Source organism: Arvicanthis niloticus, chromosome 6, assembly GCF_011762505.2.
Source record: "Arvicanthis niloticus isolate mArvNil1 chromosome 6, mArvNil1.pat.X, whole genome shotgun sequence".
Classification (NCBI taxonomy): Eukaryota; Metazoa; Chordata; class Mammalia; order Rodentia; family Muridae; genus Arvicanthis; species Arvicanthis niloticus.
The window spans coordinates 7,527,493-7,554,183 of NC_047663.1; the positions used below are offsets into that span (position 1 = coordinate 7,527,493).

At 44.3% G+C, this 26,691-nt stretch overlaps 1 protein-coding gene across 1 annotated transcript; it reads left to right on the plus strand.

Annotated features, from left to right (window-relative positions):
- The first annotated feature begins 15,263 nt into the window (after nucleotides 1-15,263).
- On the plus strand, nucleotides 15,264-26,264 carry LOC117709796 (CMRF35-like molecule 5). Its single transcript, XM_034504173.2, has 5 exons — nucleotides 15,264-15,497; nucleotides 17,685-18,026; nucleotides 21,468-21,809; nucleotides 22,848-22,971; nucleotides 25,070-26,264. Exons 1-5 carry the CDS (start codon nucleotides 15,458-15,460, stop codon nucleotides 25,260-25,262), a joined length of 1,041 nt encoding a protein of 346 aa, XP_034360064.1. The 5' UTR covers nucleotides 15,264-15,457; the 3' UTR covers nucleotides 25,263-26,264.
- Nucleotides 26,265-26,691: the final 427 nt, after the last annotated feature.

The following is a 26,691-nucleotide window of genomic DNA, read 5'->3' on the forward strand; positions in this document are numbered from 1 at the left end:
GGGTGGCAGGGGGTGTTATGTAGAGCTGAGCACTCGATGGTCACTTACACCACAGCAGAAGGAACCGAGGGCGAAGGCAGCGCTAACTGAAGGTATAGACATAGATATTTAGAAGACAGTGTGACAGCTTGTCCAATAAATATGTACACCTTCCATGAGAAATACTGATGGCACTGTGTTGTGGGGAGCCAATGGAAGGCAGATATCATCCTTGCAGCCATCTTGAGCCATATTCCCTGACAAGAGACTTGATTACAATAGCTTACAACAGCTGAGCACACTCTGATAACATCTTGTTTTAGATACCCAGGATTTTCTCTTGGGTGTGTGAGACTTAAAGGTGTGTGTGACTTAAGGGCATGACTTAGAGATCAGATTTAGAGACAAGACCTAAGGGCATGACTTAAAGGTGTGGCTTAGAAGTGAGACATATAAAAGGCAAGAGGCAGACAGAAGAAACAATTATTAGGTATTAGGCACTTGGCACTTGGAGGAAGAACTTGGAGTAGTAGTACGCACTTGAGACTCAAGACAGGCAACTAGGAATTAGACACGTGTACTTGAGTCTAGGAACTTGTTAGAAGTAATGTGGAACTTGGAGGCACTAGGGACTAGGAACTCAAGACTTGGGACTTGGACTAGGAAGAGAGACTGAAGAATAAACGGGATTGAATCACACTCTGTCTGGTCTCCATTCTTCCTGTCTGTCCTCACTCTCTCTCTTGCTGAACCCCGACCCGTGGACTGGAGCAGGTTGGAGCAGTTGGCTCTAACAGTTTAGCCCCCCAAGGCTTTTGGCAGTGTGGGTTCCAACATTGACAGAGTGGTCCAAGACACTTTGGCCCCCAAACGTGGGGTAGCTTAGGCCACAACATTTTTGGTGCCCAACGTGGGGCAGAGCGGGCCTCAACACTGTGTCCTCCACATTCAGTAATAGAACATGGTCTATAGTGACGACCTCCCTGTTGATGTCACATCCCTGCTTCCCAGCCACCTTGGTGACAACCTGAACCTAGCATTTTATATCTGCTTGGCTTCAGGCTTTGCCAGTTACATACTCATGGGTTTGCCAAGGGTGTATTGTTTAGCTTCTCTGTGTCAGATTGTTATATAAAAAAAAGTTATGCTTTTATTTTATTTGCATTGACTCTCACTATGCATGCCTGGCCCAGAATTCAGTATCTAGACCAGATTGTCCCTGAACTCAGAAATTGACCTGCACCACCATACCAGGACTGTGTTAGACTTTTCCCTCAGTGTTCCAAAGTAAACCCAAAGTCTGACACACAGAACAAGCACTTTGCCACAGAGATACACCCCACCTTCCCCTCCTATCTATCTGCCTGTCTACCTGTCTGTCTGTCTCTCACTTTTCTCCTTTTCTTCCTTCTTCCTTTTTCTTCAATTAACAGTGTCTCACTTTATAGCTCAGGCTAGATTCCAACCCCCGATCCTCCTGCCTCTGTCTCCCAAGTTCTGGGATTATAGGCATGTTCTACCATGCCAGTGACATGCTTCATTTCTAAGTCTATGGCTTTATCATTTAACACTGTGTCTCTGAGATTCATGTAACTGATATGTTGATGCTCTGACAGGCATCCTGCCTCTGCTGCCCTCTGATTGGCTATGCAAGCACCCTAGGACATTGTTCTCCCTTCTGTGGCTGAACACTTTAGAACCTTTTTTCCTTCTTCTTCTTCCTCCTCCTCTTCTTCTACTCCTCCTCTACTTCCTTCTCTTCTTCTTCCTCCTCCTCCTGTTTTTCCTCTTCATCCTCTTCCTCCTCCTCTTCCTCCTCCTCTTTCTCCTCTTCCTGCTCCTTTTCCTTGTCCTCATCTCCCACCCTCCCCCACCCTGCTTTGTTATAAAATAAAACACATGCTGGGATGACCAGCACACATCACCAAGACCTGCTTTTCATGTGAGTTCTGCTGAAGCTTGTACAGCAAACCCTTTATTGGCTGAACTACATCCACTGATATTTATATCACATAGGTAGATATAGTGATAGAAACAGATAGAGACAGACACATAGAGATGTGTAGAAGAATATATATCTTTAGATTAATGGCATTTAATTGCAATGTAGCAAATTAATCAGTATTTCTTTGTGGCTTCTGCCTTTAGCTGTCACTTAAGAAATTATTATACCAAGACAAGCACATGCCTGTGGGGAAAAAAATCTCGCGGGGGGGGGGCAGGGGAGGGAGTCCGGCGGCGGGGTCTCAGCGGCGGGCTTCCCACCCCCGCAGTGGAGGGTCCCGCATTCAGGCAGCTGTCTGCGGGCGGGCCAGCGGCTGCATCAGCAAGGTTCCAGGGTTCCAAAAGCTGAGAATCTGGCAGAGAGACCAGGCGACACGTGGAGTCCGGTTTTCCAAAGCTTTATTGTTCATGGCATGTTGAGTGGATATAGATGGTATGTGCTTCCCTCCCAAAGCCAAGGGAGCAGGACTGTAAAGGCTGGATATTGAGCATTAAATTGCTTGGGAACAAGCACCTTATGGACTGTCGTTAAGATCCTGGAAAAGCAAAGGTGTTTGAGGAAATTTAGTCTTGGAAGGTATCTTGGATAGCTGAGGGAGAAAAACAATGTTAATTATGTATCTGGGATTGGCAGCAAGTTTGTCTGTAAAAGAAATTAGTTGTTAATTAAGACTCAAGAATTTATATAATCTTTATAAATTTTGAAGAAATTATAAAGGTTGAGAAAAAATGTTGGACATATATCACGAGTATTAGAGAGAAAAGGCAGCATTAAAACAAAAAATTAACAAAATTTTTGGTTGAAAAGCACAAGCATTGTTGCTCTAGGTGTTCCTGTTAGGAAGAAAAGGAAACGTTTAAAATTTTTGGTTGAAAAACAGGAACATTTGTTGCAGGTCCTCCTGTTGGGGAGAAGGAGCAGTAATGGTGGGCTTAGAAGCAATGGGGGGAGGGGCCTTGCTCTGCCATGTGGAGTCTGGGTGCTCTGGCAGAGAGGTTCTGTATTACCCCTTTTCTTTTTCTTAGCTGGTAATTTTTTAATGTAGAGAAGAAGAGGAAAGGCCAACTTTGAAGAAAAGTTTAAGGCAAGCAAGAAGCATTGGGGAGGGCTAAGAGTCAGAAAGAGTGAGAGTCTGTGTCTATGGGAAAGACACGTGGAAGTTGGATTGGAGTCAGGCAGCTTTGAGAGAAACTGGCAGGCAGCAGTGGGGCAAGGGGTGCAGGCAGGATTTTAGATCCGCTGCTTCAGGCAAGCTGGCTGAGCTAAGTAGCTTTAGTCAGCTGCAAATGACTGAGGGTGAGGGGAAGCATAGGTTGGCTAAGGAACACAGGGCTGGGTAGCAAGCAGAGTTCCGCCCTGTTGCTTCAGGCAAGCAGGCTAAGCCAAAAAGCTGTAGCCTGTCGCATATGACCGGGGAGTAGGGAAAGAAGCTACCTGGCAGGGCTCTAGGGACTAGAGTCTGGAGCTGGTGAGAGAGAGAGAGAGAGAGAGAGAGAGAGAGAGAGAGAGAGAGAGAGAGAGAGGACGGTCTCAGCCGCGAGAAGGAGTCTCTCAGCCAAGGGAAAGAGTCTTAGAAAGAGGGTTACAGCAGGTGCTGTGGCTTGAAGGACAGCTATTAGCTATGAAGGAACCCCCTCTGTGGAGCTGGGGGGATGGGAAGAGTGGGGGGCTAAGAAGCCACCGCCATCTTGCCCTTGCGCTGGAGAACACGTGGGGAGAGAGACCTAGTCCTTTTGCCTTAGGCAAGGGTTAGGCTATAGCTAAGAATCAGAGAGAGAAAGAGGAGGTAGGGTGGACAGAGAGAGTGATGTTACTCACGGTTTTTGCAGACACCAGCGTGGGGGCAGGGGGGCGCTTGTGGAGCTGGCTCTGCGCACATTGTCCACCACCTGTGGGAAACAATGTAGGCCCGTGCGTGTGGATCTCTGTCGCTGGTCCTTTGTCAGGGGTGGGTGTCTCAGGGAGACTGGGTCTATTGTAGAGGAGCAGAGGCTAAGCAGGGCGCTCACAGTGTGCCAAGCGGACTCAGCGGGCTCACACTTGGGCAGGGAGCGAAATCAGCTTGATTTTAGCACAGGCGGGTGCAGAACTCTCTCGGTGAGAAATCTCCATTTTGGACCCAAGCCTCGGCGGTGGGTGGGTGCGTGGCAAAACGGAGACTGTGGGGACACATGGCAACAGGTCCATGCGCCAAGATTGGCCTCCATCTGGGGTCTCCGGACTCCAGCAGGATGGAGGCGGGGAACTCGAGGGGTGTGCCCTGTGAGAGGACTGAGAGAGAGACCTAGTATCACGTCTCACAGGAAGTATACTTGCTTAGCAGACTCAGCCAGGATGATTCTTGTAGACGCATGGGTGATCATGCACCACGTTGGGCGCCAGCTGTGGGGGAAAAAAATCTCGTGGGGGGGAGTGGGGGGAGAGTCCGGCGCAGGGTCTCGATGGCGGGCTTTCCACCCCCACAGTGGAGGGTCCCACATTCATGAAGCTGTCGGTGGGCGGGCCAGCAGCTGCATCGGCAAGGTTCCAGGGTTCCAAAAGCTGAGAATCTGGCGGAGAGACCAGGCGACACGTGGAGTCCGGTTTTCCAAAGCTTTATTGTTCATGACATGTTGAGTGGATATAGATGGTATGCGCTTCCCCCCCCCCCCCAAAAGCCAAGGGAGCAGGACTTTTATAGGGAGGGAAAAAGGGGAGGGAATAACTTAATTAGCTACGCCCCGGCCTTTAGATAACTTATTAATATTTAAATCTCTGGAGGTGGAGACCTCTACCTGTGCTACCTGATTGAAGGTTGCAGGTTAAATGGAGTTACCTCGTCCAAGGCCCAACACATGCCTGCAATCCCAGCACACAGGAGGGAGAGGCAGGGGACTCTGGAGTTTCATCCTCAGCTACAGAGTAAATTCCAGGTCATCTTAGACTACATACAACTCTGCCTCAAAAATCAAGTAGGAGCCGGAGAGATGGCTCAGCACTTACAAGCACTGGCTGCTCATCCAGGTTTGCACCACGTAGCAGCTCCTTGTGATCACTAACTCCATTCTAGGGGATCCAATTTCCTCTTCTGTCCTGTCTGGGCACTGCCAGGTGCAATAACATGCACAGAGAGACAAACACTCATGCACATGAAAATACACAGAAATATCTTCTTTTTTTTCTTTTTTTTTCTTTTTTTTCTTTTTTTTTCTTTTTTTTTTTCTTTTTGGAAGGAAAGGGTTTATTCAGCTTACACTTCCACATTGTTGTTCATCACCAAAGGAAGTCAGGACTGGAACTCAAGCAGGGCAGGAAGCAAAAGTTGATGCAGAGGCCATGGAGGATGTTACTTACTGGCTTGCTTCCGCTGGCTTGTTCAGCCTGCTTTCTTATAGAACCCAAGACTAGCAGCCCAGGGATGGCACCACCCACAATGGGCTAGGCACTCCCCGCCCCCCCCCCCATCACTAGTTGAGAAAATGCTGGGCTGGAGAGATGGCTCAGCCTTTAAAGGCTAGGCTCACAACCAAAAATATAAGAGAAAATGCCTTATATCTGGTTCTCATGGAAACATTTCCTCAAGGGAGGCTCCTTTCTCTATAATAACTCCAGCTTGTGTCAAGTTGAAATACAAAACCAGCCAGTACAAGTTTTTATTTTTATTGCTTCTTGTAAATAGAAAGAGTGTATGTAAGGATAAGTGGTCATTCCTCTTAGCTCTTGCATAATGACACCTGTACAGTGACATATTAATGTGTTGGACAAGGACATACTGAAAACTGAAGAACTCTTGGCAGTAATTTTAGGCTTTCTGCATCATTTTCAATATTTGTGATCTCATCATAACAACAGGGAGGCCTGCTGTTACTTTCTTTTTTTTGTTTTTTTTTTATTTTATATTTTATTTACATTTAAGATGCCATCCCCTTTTTCCATTTCCCCTCCCTAGAAAACCCCTGTCCCATGCCCCTCCCTTTTCTTTTTGCTTTTATACAATTTTTTTAAATGTTAATCAAAGGATTTATAAGTTTGGTAATGCTCAATCAGAAGCGTAACCCAATACCCAACCTAGATATATAAACTATCTTTGACTGGTGGAGACATGTGAACATCTGCCTCCATGCCCCCTCTCTCTTTCTCTCTCTCATCACCTAGCTTCTCCTCTCCTTCATCTTCTCTCCTTACTCCATCTCTTCCTCTCAGTGCCCCTTCCCACTTAGCTCCTCCTACATATGACTCTTCCTGTTAAAGTAAAACTTTTCTCTCAAAATACAGTTAGAGCATAATTATTCCTAATTGTACCAGTGAGGTACAAGATAGTCCTAATACCCAGTCCATCATTTTGTTGACTAACCAGAACCTCTGCCATCTCTTCTAACTAAAACACTTTTGATCCTGGCTTTTTTTTTTTTTTTTTTTTTTTTTTGGGTTTAGAATTTATGTCAGCTGAAAACCATCTACTCAGATCTTTTCTCTCAAAGTAAATAGCCAGGATTGGCTATGAGACTATAGGTCTTCAACCCCGTCAGAAATCCAGAATGACTGAGTTAACTGAAGTTATGGGAAGCACTAAACATAGCTTCTAAAACTTAGCCAATTTATAGAGACCGCTGAACACCTGAAAAGCCCCTATACTACCGAACGTTGGAGCATCAAATCTTTAGCCTTCTGGCCCAGAGTCATCTGACAGACCTTAGTGATGCAGGATTATTAAGGGCTGATTACTGTGTCTAGGCAGATATAATCAGTCGACTATTCTGTATGTGTGTCCTTTTCTGGACAGTAATTTGTCTGTAGATGGAAAAAGGCAATTCTTGCCTAGTGGCTGTCACCACACAACTGGAGTAACTCCAAGGATGCTCAATTTCTTCTTAGAATCCACAACAGGAAGCTGTCAGGAGCAGATAGGTCTCTAATCAGAATGAACATTAATATATAAATATTTGTAGCGTCAATTCTATGGACTTCTGATGTTTTGAAAACCAACTATCCATGTAAGGTAACCTGGACTGTTGTCTGTTCACTCCTCTCAGCTATTTCTAAATAAAATATGGGAAACCTCCTAACAATAAACTCAAAGCCATGAATTTGCTATAGTCCCTTAACTCATAGGCTAACCGTTCCAAATCAGTTAAAAAAGTTAAAGAAGGACTGGGTCTAGGCCTTGTATTCCTAAATATGTTATACAGGCACAATGCCCATGAGAGTATCCATATTCATCTCACTTTTATATCAATAAGAAGCTCATACCAATGAAAACCTTAAATTTGATTTTTTTTTTTTTTTTTTTTTTGGTTTTTTGAGACAGGGTTTCTCTGTGTAGTCCTGGCTGTCCTAGAACTCACTCTGTAGACCAGGCTGGCCTCGAACTCAGAAATCCGCCTGCCTCTGCCTCCCAAGTGCTAGGATTAAAGGCGTGCGCCACCACCGCCCGGCAACCTTAAATTTGAAATCAAAGTAAATTTTGTACCATTTAAGAAATTATAACTTCATCTCGATAATAATTATACAGATTGCTATCAATAGGTTATGGATATGCAATAAGTCCTAGCTAGTCCTCCCTGTTCCAACAAAACCATTACTTTTCCCTAGAAAGACAGACCATTATTAACCACATTAGTCCCCAAGCCCAGGGAATAGGAGCGCTGAGTCTTCTTTAACTTCTTCAAGCTGATTAAGGGCGTTGAGATATTAGAAGAGGGGTGGGGGGAAGAGTAAGTTGATAAGCCTCTGATGCTGTGTCTTCACTGAATCCAGATGGAATTCCAGGACATCGGAGGTTTGGGCAGGTCTGCTCAGTATGCTTGATGAGTAGATACACCAAAGCTGTGTATTCTGCAATATACAATTCTCAGAACAAATTTTAGTATCAAGAAAAAAAATTTTCCCCCTAGGGGCTGACATTTTTTAAAGGTGTTGGTTCTAACAACTTTTCTTTTTTTTTTTCCTTTTTATTTATTTTTTATTAGATCTTTCATTTACACTTCAGATGCCATCCCCTTTCCCCATTCCCCCCCTTAGAAAACCCCTATCCCATGCCCCCTTTTCCTTTTTGCATTTATACATTTTTTTTAAAAAATGTTAATCATAGGCTTTATAAGTTTGGTATTGTTCAATCAGAGGTGTAACCCACTACCCAACCTAGATATATCTACTATCTTTGACTGGTGGAGATTCATGAACATCTGCTTCCCTGTCTCCCCACTCTATCTCTCTTTCATCACCTAGCTTCTCCTCTCCTTCTTCTTCTCCTCTTCTTACTCCTTTTCTTCCTCTCAGTACTCCTCCCACCTTAGCTCCTTCTACACATCACCCTTCCTGTTAAAAGGAAACTTTTCTCTCAAAATACAATTAGAGCATAATTATGCCAATTTGTACCAGTGAGGTACAAGATAGTCCTAATACCCAGTCCATCCTTTTGTTGACCTACCAGCACCTCTGTCATCTCTCCTAACTAAAACATTTAGTTCTGAACCTGGCTTTAGGATGAATGTCAGCTGACGACCATACACTCAGATCTTTTCTCTCAAGGTAAATAGCTATAAGTTTTCAACCCCGTCAGAAATCCAGAATGACTGAGTTGACTTTAATTGTGGGAAGCACAAAGCATAGCTTCTAAAACTTAGCCAATTTATAGAGACCTCTGAACACCTGGACACTCCCTCTACTTCAAAACGTTGGAGCATCTGTTCTTCTGCCTTCTGGCCCAGGATCATCTGACAGACCTTAGTGCTGCAGAATTATTAAGGGCTGATTACTCTGTCTAGGCAGATATAATCAGTTGACTATTCTGCAAGTGTGTCCTTTTCTGGACAGTAATTTGTCTGTAGAAGGAAAGTGGCAATTCTTGCCTAGTGGCTGTCTCACCACAACTGGAGTAACTCCAAGGATGCTCAATTTCTTCTTAGAATTTAACATAGGAAGCTGTCCAGAGCAGACAGGTCTCTAATGAAAATGAACATTAATACTGAAATGTTTGTCATGTCAATTCTAAGGATTTCTGATGTTTTGAAAACCAGCTATCCATGTAAGGTAATCTGGACTGTTGCCTGTTAACTCCACTCAGCTATTTCTAAATAAAACATAGAGAACACCCTTATAATAAACTCCAAGTCATGAATTTGCTATAGTCCCTTAACTCACAGGCTGACCATCTCAAATCAGTTAAAAAAGCTGAAGAAGGACTGGGTCTAAGCTTTGTATTCCTAAGTGTGTTATACTGGTACAATGCCTATGAGAGTAACAATATTCATCTCACTCTTATATCACTAAGAAGCTCATGCCAATGAAAACCTTAAAATTTGTAAACAAAGTAAATTGGTGCCATTTAAGAATTTATATCTTCATCTTGAAATTAATTATACAGATTTCTACTAATAGGTTATGGCTATGCAATAAACCCTAGCTAATCCTCTCTATTCCGACAAAACCACTACTTTTCCCTAGAGAGACAGCCCAACATTTACCACCTTAGTCCCCATGCCCAGGGAATAGGGGCGCTGACTCATCATTAGCTTCTTCAAGCTGATTATGGGCGTTGAGATATTAGAAGAGGAGTGGGGGGGAGAGCAAATTGACAATCCTCTGATGCTGTGTCTTCGCTGCCTCCAGAAGGAATTCACGGACCTCAGAGGTTTGAGCAGGTCTGCCCAGCTTGCTTGTTGAGTAGATACACCAAGGCTGATCATTCTGCAATATACAATTCTCAAAACAAATTTTAGTATCAAGATAGTTTTTTTTTTTTTTTTAGAAGAGGGCTGACATTTTATTAAGAATGTTGGTTCTAACCGCTTTTCTATTTTCCCCTCTTTTATTGGATATAATATTTACATTTCAAATTTTATCCCCTTACCATATTTCCCCCACCACCCAGGAACCCCTTATCCCATCCCCCCTCTTTCCTTTTTAAAATTGGTTGTAATATTTACATTTCAGATTTTATCCCCTTACCCCACTTCCTCCCACCACCCAGAAACCTCCTATCCCATCCCCCTCCTCATGCTTCTATGATGCAGTGACCGCACCTACCCCCCCACTATCCCCTCCCCACCCTCACATTCCACCCCCCACTCTGTGTTTATTTTTTTATGGGACAAAGAAATTCCTCTCCTACCTATGCCCAACAAGGTCATCCTCCCCTACATATACAGCTGAAGTCTTGGGTCCCTCCCTATGTGTTCCCAGGCTGGTGGTTTAGACCCTGGGGGGCTCTGGTTGTTTGGTATTGTTGCTTTCCTCCTGGGGTCACAAACACTTTCTGCTCCTTCAGTCCTCTCTCTAAGTTCTCCATTGGGAAACCCCTGATCATATCAGTGGTTAACTGTGAGCATCTTCCTCTGAGTGTGTTAGTCTTTGGCAGACCTCTAAGGAGACAGCTATATCATGTTCCTGACAGTATGCACTTCCAGCCATCCGAATCAGTGTTTAGCTTAGGTGGTTGTACATGGGATGAATAGCCAGGTGGAATGGTCTCCTGATGTTCCCTCCTTCAGTTTCTGTCCCATGTTTTGTTTCCATATTTGCTCCCTTGAGCATTTTTGTTACTCGTTCTAAATAGAACTGAGGCATCCCCTCTTGGTCTTCCTTCTTCATGAGCTTCATGTGGTCTGTGGGTTGAGTCTTCGCTAATCCAAGCTTTTGGGCTAACATCTGCTTAACAATGAGTAAATACCCTGTGTGTTCTTTTGTGATTGGGTTAACTCACTCAAGATGATAATTTCTAGATCCATCCATTTACCTAAAAATTTCTCAAATTCATTATTTTTAATAGCTGAGTAATACTCCATTGTGTAGATGTACCACATTTTTTTGTATCCATTCCTCTGTTGAGGGATCTCTTGGTTCTTTCCAGCTTCTGGCTATTATAAATAAGGCTGCTATAAACATAGTGGAGCATATGTCTTTATTATATGTTGGAGCATCTTCTGGGTATATGCCCAGGAGTGCTATAGCTGGATCCTCAGGTAGTGCTATGTCCAGTTTTCTGAGGAAATGCCAAACTGATTTCCAGAGTGGTTGTACCAGCTTGCAATCCCACCAACAATGGAGGAGTGTTCCTCTTTCTCTGCATCCTCACCAGCATCTACTATCACCTGAGTTTTTAATCTTAGCCATTCAGATTGGTGTGAGGTGGTATCTCAGCGTTGTTTTGATTTGCATGTCCCTGATGACTAAGGATGTTGAGCATTTCTTAAGGTGCTTCTCAGCCATTCCTCTGTTGAGAATTCTTTGTTTAGCTCTGTACCCCATTTTTAATAGGGTTATTTGGTTGTCTGGAGTATAATTTCTTGAGTTCTTTGTATATCTTGGATATTAGCCCTCTGTCGGATATAGGATTGGTTAGGATCTTCTGTTTGTTTGTTTGTTTGTTTGTTTGTTTTTCGAGACAGAGTTTCTCTGTATAGCCTTGGCTGTCCTGGAACTCACTTGGTAGACCAGGCTGGCCTCGAACTCAGAAATCCGCCTGCCTCTGCCTCCCAAGTGCTGGGATTAAAGGCGTGCGCCACCACCGCCCGGCTAGTTAGGATCTTTTCCCAATCTGTTGGTTGCCGTTTTGTCTTATTGACAGTGTCCTTTGCCTTACAGAAGCTTTGCAATTTGATGAGGTCCCATTTGTCAATTCCTGATCTTAGAGCATAAGCCATTGGTGTTCTGTTCAGGAACTTTTCCCCTGTGCCTAGGTATTCCAGGGTCTTTCCCACCTTCTCTTCTATTAGTTTCAGTGTATCTGGTTTTAAGTTAAGGTCTTTTATCCACTTGGATTTGAGCTTTGTACAAGGAAATATGAATGGATTGATTTGCATCCTTCTACATGTTGACCTCCAGTTGAACCAGCACCATTTGCTGAAAATGCTGTCCATTTTCCACTGGATGGTTTTAGCTCCTTTGTCAAAGATCAAGTGACCATAGGTATGTGGGCTCATTTGTGGATCTTCAATTCTATTCCATTGATCATCCTGCCTGTCTCTGTACCAATACCATGCAGTTTTTATTACTATTGCCCTGTAGTATAGGTTGAGGTCAGGGATGGTGATTCCCCCAGAAGTTCTTTTGTTGTTGAGAATAGTTCTTGCTATCTGGGGTTTTTTGTTGTTCCAAATAAATTTGCAAATTGCTCTTTCTATCTCTATGAAGAATTGATTTGGAATTTTGATGGGGATTGCATTGAATCTATAGATTGCTTTTGGCAAGATGGCCATTTTTACTATATTAATCCTGCCAATCCAGGAGCATGGGAGATCTTTCCATCTTCTGAGATCTTCTTCAATTTTTTTCTTCAGAGACTTGAAGTTCTTGTCATACAGAAATTTCACTTGCTTAGTTAGATTCACTCCAAGATACTTTATATTGTTTGTAACTATTGTGAAGGGTGTCATTTCCATGATTTCTTTCTCAGCCTGTTTATCTTTTGAGTATAGGAAGGCTACTGATTTGTTTGAGTTGATTTTATATCCAGCCACTTTGCTGAAGTTTTTTTTATCAGGTTTAGGAGTTCTCTGGTGGAGGTTTTGGGGTCACTTAAGTATACTATCATATCATCCACAAATAGTGAAATTTTGACTTCTTCCTTTCCTATTTGTATCCCTTTGACTTCCTTTTGTTGTCTAATCGATCTAGCGAGAACTTCCAGTACTATATTGAATAGGTAGGGTGAGAGTGGGCAGCCTTGTCTAGTCCCTGATCTTAGTGGGATTGCTTCAAGTTTCTCTCCACTTAGTTTAATGTTGGCTACTGGCTTGCTGTATATTGCTTTTACTATGTTTAGGTATGGACCTTGAATTCCTAATCTTTCCAAGACTTTTAACATGAAGGGATGTTGTATTTTGTCAAATGCTTTCTCAGCATCTAGTGAGATGATCATGTGGTTTTTTTCTCTGAGTTTATTTATGTAGTGGATTACATTGATGGATTTCCGAATATTGAACCATCCCGGCATTCCTGAGATAAAGCCTACTTGATCATGATGGATGATTGCTTTGATGTGTTGTTGGATTCGGTTTGTGAGAATTTTATTGAGTATTTTTGCATCGATATTCATAAGAGAGATTGGTCTGTATTCTTCTTTGTTGGGTCTTTGTGAGGCTTAGGTATGAGCGTAATTGTAGTTTCATAGAATGAATTGGGTATCGTTCCTTCTGTTTCTATTCTTCTGCTCTGTGATCCGTGCCCTCCTTAGGGTGCCTCTGGACTCAGTTTCGAGAGGGGAGCAGATCGGCTGGGAGACTGCTTGAGCCACCAGTATCCCCTGCTTGAGCCACCGGTATCCCGAAATATTTTCAAAGAATAAACAACCTGAGAAGATGAAGAGGAGACTAGTAATAACAGGAATAAGAGAAGGCGACACCCTAAAAACTGAAGTATTTTCCTGTATTATAAATATGTTTATTTTTAACACATTGCATTTTATTTTTTGCAATTTCTGAGTATATTTGTGACGTGGGTGTGTACATGCACCCCACAGTCATCGCAGATCTTACTGGATTCAGCTCTCTCCTTCCAACTTCACGTGCATTCCAAGCACTGGATTCAGGTCACCAGGCTTGTGGAGCATCACCGACCACTGAGCCAGCGTGGCTCACACTGTGCACTGCTGGCAGTCTGCTAGCTAGAGCTGTGGTCTCAGGTCTTGGTGAATGGCTCTCTTCTTAGGTATCAGTAAGTGTCCATCAGCACAGGCCAGGGACTCTGTTTTTCACATCTTGGGACAAGCCAATCAAGTTCCTAAAAGGAAAGTCAAGCTTGAGCTAGACACATAATGGTTCAATGGAGAGCAGCGGCTGATCTGTCAGAGATGCTGAGTTCAGTCCTCAGCACCCACCCCGGGTGTCTCACAACCCAGCTCAAGAGATCAATGTCTCCTTTAGCCTCTGTAAGTACTGCACTTATATGATACATACACAGACAGACAGATAGACAGACAGACAGACAGACAGACAGACAGACAAAACACACATGAAAAACAACATAAAGTTTTAAATAGAAGGAGGAGGAGGTGGACAAGGAGGAGGAAGAGGAAGAAAAGTTCTCTGAAGAGTCCAGGCTGAGACTTTGAGAGTGAGCACATGGCTCAGTCAGGGTTTCTGTCATTGTGATGAAACACCACGACCAAGAACAGCTCCGGAAAAGACTATTATCAAAAGATTTGTGTGTGTCTGTGTGATGAGTTATATGTGTGGGGGTGAGGTAGATTGTGTGTGTGTGTACTGGGTTATGTGTGTGTATGTGTCTAAATGGTGTATGTGTGTGCGTGTATGTGTGGTCTGTGTGTATATGTGTGTGGTCTGTATATATGTGTATGCTGGGTTATGTGTGTGTATGTATATGTGGTGTATGTGTGTGTGTGGTATGTATATGTGGGTGTATCTCTATGTATATGCATGTATACATGCTTGTGTGTGTTTTCATGTGTGTATGCCTGGTGGGAGCATGCCTGGGTGTGCATATGTGTGTGCACACATGTATGTGTGAGTAGGTGCTCCTGTGTATGCCTCTGTGTGTGTGTTTGTGTTTGTAAACTTCCTTTCATAAAAAATTAATACCAGCGATATGATGTACCTATATCTATTTACGCTTGCAATTGGTCCTCTGGATTTAAACCAACTACAGATTCCCACAACATTGGATGCTGACACTGGATGGGGAGAGCTTGAAGCCATCTTGGGCTGCACAACAAAATTCTGCCTTATAGAAACAGAACCAGGGCTTGTGGATGCCGCTCAGTGGGTCAAGTGTTTGCCTAGCATTTTGGAAACCTTGGGTTCAGGCTTCAGACCCTCATAAAGCTGAGCGCACTGGTGAATCCCTGTAACCCCAGCACTTTGCTGTTGGAAAAAGAAAATGAGAAGTTCAAGGTCAGCTTGGGCTACATGAGACCTCACATAAAACCCACACTCTCCTTCTTTCTCTGAGCCAATGCCTGTGGCCCTAGTAGACACTGTGGCAGGTGCCCCTGGCCAGAGAAATCTCTGCTCATAGGTCCCTAGTAGTGCTGCCCCAGGCTCAGCATTCAGCAATACCCTCTGCCTCCTAGGGCTTAGCCTAGGCTACTGCCATGGGCTTAGCCTGGGCTACCTTGTGCTCCCTTGTTACTGCAGTCACCCAACCTTTGGTTGCTCTCCTCTCCCATGATCCCTTGCAACTCAGTTACCTTCCAGGCATGGGTTTGCTGTATTCTATCTTTTATATCTGTCTCTGCGGACCAGCCTGTCTGCATCTCTCCTTGGGAATCCCATCTGTCTTTCAATTTCATGTCTAGCATTGCATCCATTCACTAGAGGAAGTTGCAGATTCACCAGGCTGTTCCTCACATGTGGTAACTTGGTCTTCTCAAAGATTAACATAATCTTCTTCCGGGATGAAAAACTGAGAAGCTTTGTCAAGGAAGTCACTGAGGGAAGTGAACGAGAGAGGCCTAAAAGAAACTCAAGCTGGGCTTCAAGTCCTCTCAGGGTGCTGGCATCTGTCGCCACCAAGGACAGGAGAGGAGACAAGACCATGTGGCAGTTTCCTGCTCTGTTCCTCCTTATCCTCCCAGGTAAGTAGCAGGGGATTTAGACACTTCCATGTCATTGTGAGGGTGACAGAGACTGTCTGCCCTACATTAGGGAAATCTGCTGATTCATTCACCAGCTGCGCACTACCAAAACAAAAGGCAAGTTTTTGGGCTCCTGATGGATTCTGTGGGTATTGCAGAAAAAGAAAAAACAAAACAAAAAAAATAATAAAAAAAAATAAAAACAAAACAAGAAAAACAAAAAAGAAACCTTCCAAAAATTGTTTCTCAACCCTAGCTGCTCCACAAAAGCCAAGGAATGAGTGGATGAACTAATTCTTTTAAAAATGTATTTTGAGTTTTATGTTTGGCACATGCAGCCTAGGATGGCCCTGAACTTGGGATCCTCGAGACTCCACCCTCTGAGTGTGGGATGTCTAGTGTGAAGCAACATCTCCACTTTCATTGTGAGTTTTAATTGACACAGTAATTAATACTTACAGGGTCTGGGAGTGGTGGTGATTGACTTTAATACCAGTACTCTGACAGCAGAGGTAGTTGAATCACTGTGAGTTCAAGGCCAGCCTGGCCCACATAGGTAGACCCTATTTCAAAAAGTAAAAACCCTGATGGAGTACCGTATTGCATTTGCACATGTATATACAGCATGTAATGATCAGAGCAGGGTGGCTGGTCTTCTATCGAAGCCATTTGTCATTTCTCTGAAATCTCAGCTTTGAGGTATTTTGAAATCTTCAGTTGTCAACCATAGTTTTCATTAGTCTCATACCACACTAGAAGTTGTCATTCTCCTCAAATGACAGACACCCCTGTGTCATAACAACTCTCCTTCTATGCTGTAAACACTCTCCTGTCTTCCCTAATACCCTTCCCAGGCTGAGAACCAGTATTCTGTTCTCTACTCCTTTTAGGTTAACTTTTGTTCTTTTAAGAAACAAGTGTGTCTCTATGGTGTATGTATGTGTAAATGTTTGTGTGTATGTCTCTCTGTGTGTGCACACAAGTGCCTGTGATCTCAGGTGCACACATGGCTGCACACATGCATGTGGAAGCCACAGATTGACCCTGGGTACCTTTCTCTATCAGTCTCTACTTTGTTCAGTCATGGTCACTCCTGTGCCTGGAGCTCACAGACAGATGCAGTCGGTCTGTCCAGTGATCTCCAGGATCCTCCTGTCTTTCAGGTTACAGACACCACACACCTCACCTGGCTTTACACCTGTCAGATCCATAGTCTGACAGATTTTCTCCCACACTGCAGGCTGTCTCTCGATGCTTATGGTAGAGACCATTTCGTTTAAAATAATTACATTCAGTAAATTTTGTTTTCTTACCTGTGCCATCAGAGACATATTTTGTTGTTGAGGTTCTTGTTGATGTTGTTGTTGTTGTTGTTGAAGCCATCACTCCAAAGCACTTCTTTATAATTTTTCTTTCTTTCTTTTTTTTTTTATTAAGAGTTAATAGCTGTCTACAGACACACGCCAGAAGAGGGCATCAGATCCTACTACAGATGGTTGTGAGCCATAATGTGAGTGCTGGGAAGTGAATGCAAGACCTCTGGTGGAGAAGCCAGTGCTCTTAACCACTGAGCCATCTCTCCAGAGCCTCCTTTATCATTAAGCATATAATTGATAGTTGTTGCTTGTGCATGCTGTGTAAGCACCTCACCAATGGTGCTGCATCCTCAGTCCTTTCCAGGAGCTCTGGGACTCAGATTACATGGATCTGAAGGACAGCACAGGGTCTGTGTGCTGTGGGCTCAGCACCACAAGGAAATCAGATTAGTTGGTGTCATTTTGCTCAGCTTCCAAGGCATCCATCCCAGAGACTGATGAAGTACCAAAAGTGGCTTCAGTGTGGCCATGGTGGCTTCTTCAGATGAACCTCCTGTGGGTCGTGAGTACCAAAAAAAAAGATAGGATCATGTCCAGTGGACACGGTGTTGTGTCACTTTCTCCCTTCCAGCCATGATTGGTCATTGTCACCATTATATCTTCTGAGAGCAGTAACTGGGCTCTTCAGCCTTTTTCTTTTTTGTTTTTTTTCTTTCTTTCTTTCTCATATTTTCCTTTTAAGGCTTTAACCAATAGGATAAGGATGCTGATCAGTCTTGGGGAGAGGGAAGCCCTTCATGGGTTGTTATTCAGTTCATGAGCTCTGCCCTTGGAGTAGGAGATCAGGGGTCCCTGTGTTTGTGTTTTCCAGGCTGCTTCACTGCTCAGGATCCAGTCACAGGTCCACAGGAGGTGAGCGGTCAGGAGCAGGGCTCCTTGACAGTGCAGTGCCGATATGCCTCAGCCTGGAAGGGTTACAACAAGTACTGGTGCCGAGGAGGTAATCAGGTAACATGTGAGCTTCTTGTTGAAACCAATGGATCAAAACAGTTGGTGAAGAAGAACCGTGTGTCCATCAGGGATGACCAGACAGACTTCATCTTCACAGTGACCATGGAGGATCTGAGGATGAGTGATGCTGGCATTTACTGGTGTGGAATTACACAATCTGGAAAGGATCCCATGTTTAAAGTTAGTGTGGACATTGACCCAGGTAAGAAACAATCCCAGAAAATCCTTGTTGGGCTGGGGAGGGATCAACAACCCTTAAAAAATGTCTTACTAGAAAAGATAAACAGTCTACTCTATTTGTCCTGTTTTCTAAGGAGATAGAGGGTGAGGTGGGAAAGCCTTATCTCCTTGTTTGTGTGTCTTAGATATTCTCAGTCCTACAGATCAGAAAATTGAACTCAGAATCTCACCTGTGCTAGTCAAGCACTCTACCACAGAGCTAAAGTCTCATCCTGAGACCTTGCCCCCTTTAACATAAAATAAAGGAAGCTGCAGAACCTTTAATTCTGGGCAAGACTGAGTAATAAGGATCAGGCTTATGTCTTTCTATAAACAACTACAACAAAGAAAATAGACAGAATTGGAGCTGGAGCCATGGCTCAGTGAGTAAGGGCACTGGCTGCTCTTCCCAAGGACTGGATTTCCTTCCCAGTATCTACCTGGTAGCTTGCAACCATCTGTAACTCCAGTTCCAAGTAATCTGATGCCCTCTTCTGGCCTCCATGGGCACTACAACTACATGGTGCGCATAGATACAAGAGAACATCCATCATATATACATAAATTGTTTTTAAATAATGGAAGAGATAAAATATGCAAACCTGAAGTGTTTCTGCATATTGCACACTAGGCAGTGATGCATACACTCTGACGGAAGCAAGTTTTAATGGGAGGCTCTTTCTTTTCTCTGCACATCACCATTCTTTAGAAAAGAATTAAAGTTTTAGGCATGGTGGTGCACAGCTTTAATCCCAGCACTACTGAGGCAGAGGTAGGCAGATGTCTGATCTTGAGACCAGCTTGTTCCATAGAGTGAGTCCCAAATGATCTGGGGTTACACAAAGAAACCCTGTCTTGAAAAAGAAAAGAAGAAAGAAAGAAAGAAAGAAAGAAAGAAAGAAAGAAAGAAAGGAAGGAAGGAAGAAAGGAAGGGAGTAAATTTCAGATTGGTTAGAGAGACTTAAAGGAAACTCAAGCTGGACTTCAAGTCCTCTGCTGACATCTGTTGCCATCAAGGATAGGAGAGGAGACAGGACCATATGGCAGTTCCCTGCTCTGCTCCTCCCCTTTCTCCCAAGTAAGTAGCAGGGGCTTTAGACACTTCCATGTCAGTTGTGAGGGTGACACAGATAGTCTGCCCTGCATTAAGGAAATTAGCTGATTCATTCACCAGCTGCTTATTCCCAAAATAAAAGGCAGGATTTTTGGCATCTGATGGATTCTGTGAGTATTGCAGAAAAACAGAAACCAAAACAAAACAAACAAAAAAAGAAAGAAAGAAAGAAAGAAAGAAAGAAAGAAAGAAAGAAAGAAACCTTACAGAGTGTGTTTCTCACCCCTAGCTGCTCCACAAAAGCCAAGGAGTGAGTGGATGAACTACTTCTTTTAAAAATGTATTTTTAGTTTTATGTTTGGCACATGAAGCCTAGGATGGCCCTGAACTTGAGATCCTCCAGACTCCACCCTCTAAGTGTTGGGATTTCTAGTGTGCAGCTCCATCTCCAGTTACACTGTGAGTTTTAATTGACATAGCAATTAATACTTACAGGGGCTGGGTGTGGTGGTGATTGCCCTTAATGCCAGCACTCAGAAAGCAGAGGTAGGTGGACCTCTGTGAGTTCAAGGCCAGCCTGGTCCATATTTTGAGATCCTGTTTTAAAAAGGAAAACCCCTGGTGGAGTACACTATGGCATTTGCACGCCTATGTACAGGATGTAATGATCAGAGCAGAGTATCTTGGCTTACATCAAAGCCATTTGTCATTTCTCTGAAATCTCATCTATGAGATATTTTGAAATATTCAGATGTTAACCATTTTTTACATCATTCTCGTACAACACTAGAAATTGTCATTCTCCTCAAAAGACAGACACCCCTGTGTCCTAACAACTCTCCCTCTATGCTGTAAGCACTCTCCTGTCTTCCCTAATACCCTTCCCAGGCTGAGAACCAGTATTCTGTTCTCTCCCTCTTTGAGGTTAACTTTTGTTCTTTTAAGAAACAAATGTGTCTCTGTGGTGTATGTATGTGTAAATGTTTGTGTGTATGTCTCTGGGTGTGTGCACAAGTGCCTGTGCTCTCAGGTGCACACATGGCTGCACACATGCATGTGGAAGCCACAGATTGACCCTGGGTATCTTTCTCTATCACTCTCTACTTTATTCAGTCATGGTCACCCTATGCCTGGAGCTGACAGATGCAGTCTGTCTGGCCAGTGATCTCTAGAATCCTCCTGTCTTTCAAGTTACAGACACCACACACCTCACCTGGCTTTACACCTGTCAGATCAACAGTCTGACACATTGTCTCCCACACTGCAGGCTGTCTCTCCGTGCTTATGGTAGAGACTTTTTTCTTTAAAATAATTGCATTCAGTAACTTTTTGAAGGCAATACCCTGAGCACTTCCTTTTTAAGTTTTCTTTCTTTTTTTAAGCAACTATTTATTTAATGTGTACATGCACATATATACTGTAGCTGTCTTCAGACACACCAGAAGAATATGTCAGATCTCACTACATATGGTTGTGAGCCACAATGTAGTTGCTGGGACTTGAACTGAGGACCTCTGAAAGAATACTCAGTACTATTATCCATTGAGCCATCTCTCTAGTACCTATAGTTTTTCTTAAAAATATATTTATTCATTTTATATGTGTTAGTTCTCTGTCTTCATAAACAGCAGAAGAGGGGCATCCCAATTCACTACAGATAGTTGTGAGCCATAATGTGGGTGCTGGGAAGTGAATTCAAGACCTTTGGTGGAGCAGCCAGTGCTCTTAACCACTGAGCCATCTCTCCAGAGCCTCCTTTATCATTAAGTGGGTATTTGATAGTTGTTGCTTGTGCATGCTGTGTAAACTCCTCTCCAACTGTGCTGCATCCTCAGTCCTGACCAGGAGCTCTGGGACTCAGATTACATGCATCTGAAGGACAGCATAGGGTCTGTGTCCTGTGGGCTCTGCACCACAAGGAAATCAGATTGGTTGGTGTCATTTTGTTCAGCTTCCATGGCATCCATCCCTGTGACTGCTAGAATTAGCTAAAGTGGTTTTTAGTGACCATGGTTGCTTCTTCAGATGAACCTTCTGAAGGTCATGGATACCAAAATGAAGATAGGATCATGTCCAGTGGACATGGTCTTCTGTCACTTCCTCTGTCCTAGCCAGGATGGTCATTGTCACCATTTTATTTTCTGAGAGCAGTAACTGAGATTTTCAGCCTTTTTTCTTTTTTCTTTTTTGTTTTCTTTTCTTTCTTTTTTTTTCTTTTGAGGCTTCAACCAATAGGATAACGATGCTGATAAGTCTTGGGGAGAGGGAAGAGCTTCCCTGGTTGTTATTCAGTTCATGAACTCAACTTGGTGCAGTAGAGTTCCGCCCTTGGAGTAGGAGATCAGGGGTCCCTGCGTTTGTGTTTTCCAGGCTGCTGCACTGATCAGCATTCAGTCACAGGTCCACGGGAGGTGAGCAGTCAGGAGCAGGGCTCCTTGACAGTGCAGTGCCGATATGCCTCAGCCTGGAAGGGTTACAACAAGTACTGGTGCCGAGGAGGTAATAGGAAAAGATGTGAGCTTCTTGTTGAAACCAATGGATCAAAACGGTTGGTGAAGAAGAACCGTGTGTCCATCAGGGATGACCAGACAGACTTCATCTTCACAGTGACCATGGAGGACCTGAGGATGAGTGATGCTGGCATTTACTGGTGTGGAATTGCAAAAGTTGGAAGGGATCCCGTGTTTAAAGTTAGTGTGAACATTGACCCAGGTAAGAAACAATCCCAGAAAATCCTTGTTGGGCTGGGGAGGGATCAACAACCCTTAAAAAATGTCTTACTAGAAAAGATAAACAGTCTACTCTATTTGTCCTGTTTTCTAAGGAGATAGAGGGTGAGGTGGGAAAGCCGTATCTCCTTGTTTGTGTGTCTTAGATATTCTCAGTCCTACAGATCAGAGAATTGAACTCAGAATCTCACCTGTGCTAGTCAAGCACTCTACCACTGAGCTAAAGACTCATCCTGAGACCTTGCCCCCTTTAACATAAAATAAAGGAAGCTGCAGAACCTTTAATTCTGAGCAAGCCTGAGCAATAAGGATCAGGCTTATGTCTTGCTTTAAACAACTACAACAAAGAAAATACACAAAAATGAAGCTGGAGACAGGGCTGAGTGAGGAAGGGCACTGGCTGCTCTTCCCAAGGACTGGATTTTTTTCCCAGCATCTACCTGGTAGCTTGCCATCATCTGTAATTTTAGTTCCAAGTAATCTGATGCCCTCTTCTGGACTTCATGGGCACTTCAAGTACATGGCACATATAGATACAAGAAAACACCCATCACATATACATAAATTGTCTTTAATAAATAGAAGAAATAAAATATGCAAAACATACTTTTCTGCATTTTGCCCACCAGGCAGTGATGCATACACTATGAAGGAAGTGGGTTTTAACAGGGAGCTGTTTCTTTTCTCTGTACATCATCTTTCTTTAGAAAAGAATTAAAGTGTTAGGCATGGTGGTACATAACTTTATTCCTAGCACTAGGGAGGCAGAGGTAGGCAGATGTCTGAGTTGGAGGTCAGCCTGGTCTACAGAATGAATCCCAAAAGATCTGGGGGCTACACACAGAAACCCTGTCTCCAAAGATAAATAAAGTAAGTAAGTAAGTAAGTAAGTAAGTAAGTAAGTTCTTTTGGGTGATGACTATGAGTTGAGTTCTTTATTTCTAGTGGAAAGAACTTAAAGTCATAACCAGAGATGAACTATCCACAGGAGGACTGAACCATGTTCTATTTGCATCTTCAGCCCCAGAAAGTTCAACTATGATCACCATAGCCACAGTTCTGACATACACATCACCAACCATGGTGAATACTGGGATGGAGAACATTGGCAATGGATCAGTGTCTCAAAGCAGTCCCCACACCAGGTAAGCAGAGATGCACCATGGCAGCTTCTTCCCACTGGTCTAACCCTGTGCCCTCCCCAAGAGGGCCTCCAATAAAGTACAAATGCCCAGGAATCCTGGGATTTAGGAAAACCAATCATTTCTTGCCTAAGTATATTCCAATCGTTACTTAACATGGCTATATTTGTTTATCTTGGTACCAAATTGCCATGTCTATCCTGTAATTTTATCTGCTAAACTCAATAACTATCTTGTAGAACCACTTGGGCTGGTGGATTCTCATGTCAAAGCCTGAGGTGGACTCCCCAGTCATTTCACCTTTTAGTATCACCAAGGTTCCTGTTCTAAGTCTCAGCTGCAGGAAGGTGACATCTTCACCTGAGTAACAGGAGAGACTGAGGAAAGCTTTTGTGTCTCCCTGTGTGTTCATCAGAGGGAAGGACAGAGGGTCACTGTTGGGTCTCCACGGAGTTTGCGGAGATCCCTCTCCCATCAGCTGTTTCCAGCCTATAAATAAACCTCCAAGTACCTGTCCAGCTCTGCCAAGTGCCAGTGTGAAAAGTTGTCTTAGTGAGGGTTTTACTGCTGTGAACAGACACCATGAACTAGACAACTCTTATAAGGGTAACATTTAATTGGGGGCTGGTTTAGAGGTTCAGAGGTTCAGTCCATTATCATCAAGGCAGGAATATGGCAGCATTCAGGTAGGCATGGAATAGGAGGAGCTGGGAGCTCTACATCTTCATCTGAAGGCTTCTAGAAGGATACTGACTTCCAGGCAGCTAGGATGAGGGTCTTAAAGCCCACACCCACAGTGACACACCCACTCCAACAGGGCTACACTTAATAATAGTGACATTCCCTGGGTTGAGCATATATAATCCATCACAGGAGTCTCTACAGTGCAGAGGAGGAGTGGGAAACTGGAGAGTGTGTGGTGCCCCTATGATGCTTGTCACTCTTGAATGTGTCCAGAGGAATTCCCAGCACAGTAGAGCTACCTTGGCCTAATTTCATCACAGCCTGTTGTTGTCAAGTCTCCATGTCAAGGACACAGATAAACCAGAAGCTAAGCTAAGACACAGGCTACCTCACTAGTTCTCCCTGAGAGCTGTCCCTCAGGTGTCATCTAGTCCCCTGTCCTTTCTACTGTGTTCTTTCTGCTCCACAAATCTTATGTTAGACAAACATGTCTCAAAGGATCCCACGTAATATGCTCTCTCATAAATTCTTTTTAAAAATGTCTCTCTCTGCTAGTGCTTTGAATGTGTTATTGTGTTATTGCTTGTTTTGCAAGTGGATAGAATGTTGGTTATCAAGTGACAGAGGGTATGAGGTTCCAGAAATGTAAAGAGTCCAAGGAGAGTGTGAAACAGAGAGAGCTCAGTCCTTGGAAACATTTAGTGACGTTGGATGGCGTCTCTGCCAAGCGGCAGCTCTTGTATCTTTCAGGAGCATGTTTGAACTAACCTGTGACTCACAGAGTATCTGAAGTTGTAGCTGCTTTCCATGATCTGAGGATAGACTCTTATTGGGCAAGGGAGAAACCAAAAATGGTCCAAGGAGGGTTACAGAGACCTGGGCAGGAAATGGAGGATGGCAGGAGGTGGGGAATGGGGCACAATACTCTCAGGGACTCATGGTCCCACAGGGTGTAATAAAGGGACACAGAGAACTGCGACACCAGTGTCAACCCACTGACAGAGTGGGAGCAGCCACCAACCATGTCTAGATGTAGTGTGCCCAAGGCCCTAACACACAGGTGCGGATGAGGTCGGGCAGGAGCATCCTGGTTAAGACTGTAGCAGAAGTCAAGGTCAAAGGTCAGGGAGCAGTAAAGCCTTCAGCCTGGAGGAAGGAAGACTAAATGAGGAGGATTTCAGGGACAACAGAAAAACAGAGAGGATGATGGTCAAAGGGGACATGGGCAGTGCTTTCTTGGGCGGGAGCTTATCCTGCAGGCAGCATGACCAGCCATGCACTTGCAGGGGGCAGACCTGTACCATCTCAGGCTTGCCCTTATCTGGCCCTTGAAGGCTAGGATACAGACACCAGGAAGGCTGAGCCCTCTCTGCCAGGTGACTGCTTACTTACTTCCTGCCTCCTTTGTTTCCTGCAGGTCCCTGCTGAGCAGTTCCTCCTTCCAGCTGCTGGTCTTTCTGAAGTTACCCCTGTTCCTGTGCATGCTCAGTGCTGTCCTCTGGGTGAACAGGCCTCAGAGATGCTTTGAGAGAGGTGAAGTTGGCCTGGTGAAGACCCATAGTTCTGTTGCCTGGAACAGAGGGAAAAACTTCTCAGGAGATGGAAAATGATGTCTACCTCTCTCTGTGTGTCTCTCTGTCTCTTTCTCCCTGTCTCTGTCTCTCTCTGTGTGTTTCTCTCTGTCTCTTTCTCTCTGTCTCTCTCTCTTTCTCTCTCTCTCTCTTTCTCTCTCTCTCTCTCTCTCTCTCTCTCTCTCTCTCTCTCTCTATAGTGTGTGTGTGTGTGTGTGTGTGTGTGTGTGTGTGTGTGTGTGTGTGTGTGTATACACTTTGTAGGAGCAGATGTGTCTGTGGAGGACATCTTCAGGTGTCCTTCCATTATTGTTTGAGACAGGGTTTCTCACTAACCTGGACCTTTGCCAGGTAGGTCAGATAGCTGGCCAGGGACTCCAGGATCTACCACTCTCCACCCCCCATTCTGCCATTAAAAGCATGCACAATGGCCCTCACTTTTAAACAAACAATCGAACAAACATAGCAGGTGGTAGGGATTGAACTCCTGTCCTTGTACTTGCAAGGAAGGCAAGTGCTTTACCAACTGAGCCATCTCTCCAGTCTGGAAAAGACTCTTAAACAACTGGTCAGCAGTTCCATGGTACTGAGGTGCTGTGGGCCCAGACTCAGACTAACCCAACTGCTATAGTAGGGACAGCTGAGTTCTGGAACCCATTCATGTTCCCATCTCCCAGAACATGCCACAGTGCCTACCTGGGCCTCTCTTTTGTGGGGCGCTGAGCTATGAGAGACTGCCAGGTACCTGGTTCAACGAGCTTTTGAACCCCAGAGACCTGTTGGGATGGAAGATGTTCAGCTCTGTTCCTGGGCCCCTGGCTCTCTCAGCTTCTGCCTTTCACAGCCCCTCCCACAGAGAGAGGTTGAGAGGTCTACTACCATCAGGTCAGGTAGGAACAGTGCCCCAGGCTCTCCTCACATGCATATGAAGCATCCCCAAAATCTCAGACTAAGCCAATGGGATTACCTGCTGCTAAAACCTTCACCCATCCCAAACTGTATATATTAAGCTTAATTGAGAAGTAAAGCACGCAAGAATCATCCTGTGTTGTTCTAGAGCTTCTGTCACGGACCCTCCCCTCTTCGCCATCTGGGGGGAGGGGGGGCTCTCACCAGCTACAGAGCTATTAACACTGGGCAAGAGACCTGCTAGCTTTCCCTGCTACCTATCTGGCACTTCCCGGCTTAGCAAAGAGCTGTAACACTTCAGAAGAAGCAGCTCTCCAGGAGCACCTTCGGGTTCTCCTCTCTCTGCTGCAGAGAGGGCGACAGGATAGGTAGCAGAGGATCTTCCCTGCTGACACTCTACCCTGGACCACCCGCAGGCAGGGGCAGCAACAGCAACAGAGACAACAGCTGTTTGCATCCTATCCTCTGCCAAACCAGAGACTTGTGGGACCCCATCTAGAGCAGGACCAACACTCTTCCACTGAAGACTTCCAGGGAAGTAGAAAATACAAGAAAAAGT

Excerpts from the sequence above, each read along its gene's own strand:
- LOC117709796 (XM_034504173.2), top strand. The coding sequence starts at position 15,458 with ATGTGGCAGTTTCCTGCTCTGTTCCTCCTTATCCTCCCAG. Across the intron at positions 15,498-17,684 it reads GTTCCTCCTTATCCTCCCAG|GCTGCTTCACTGCTCAGGAT; the intron begins GTAAGTAGCAGG and ends TGTGTTTTCCAG. Across the intron at positions 21,810-22,847 it reads TAGTGTGAACATTGACCCAG|CCCCAGAAAGTTCAACTATG; the intron begins GTAAGAAACAAT and ends TTGCATCTTCAG.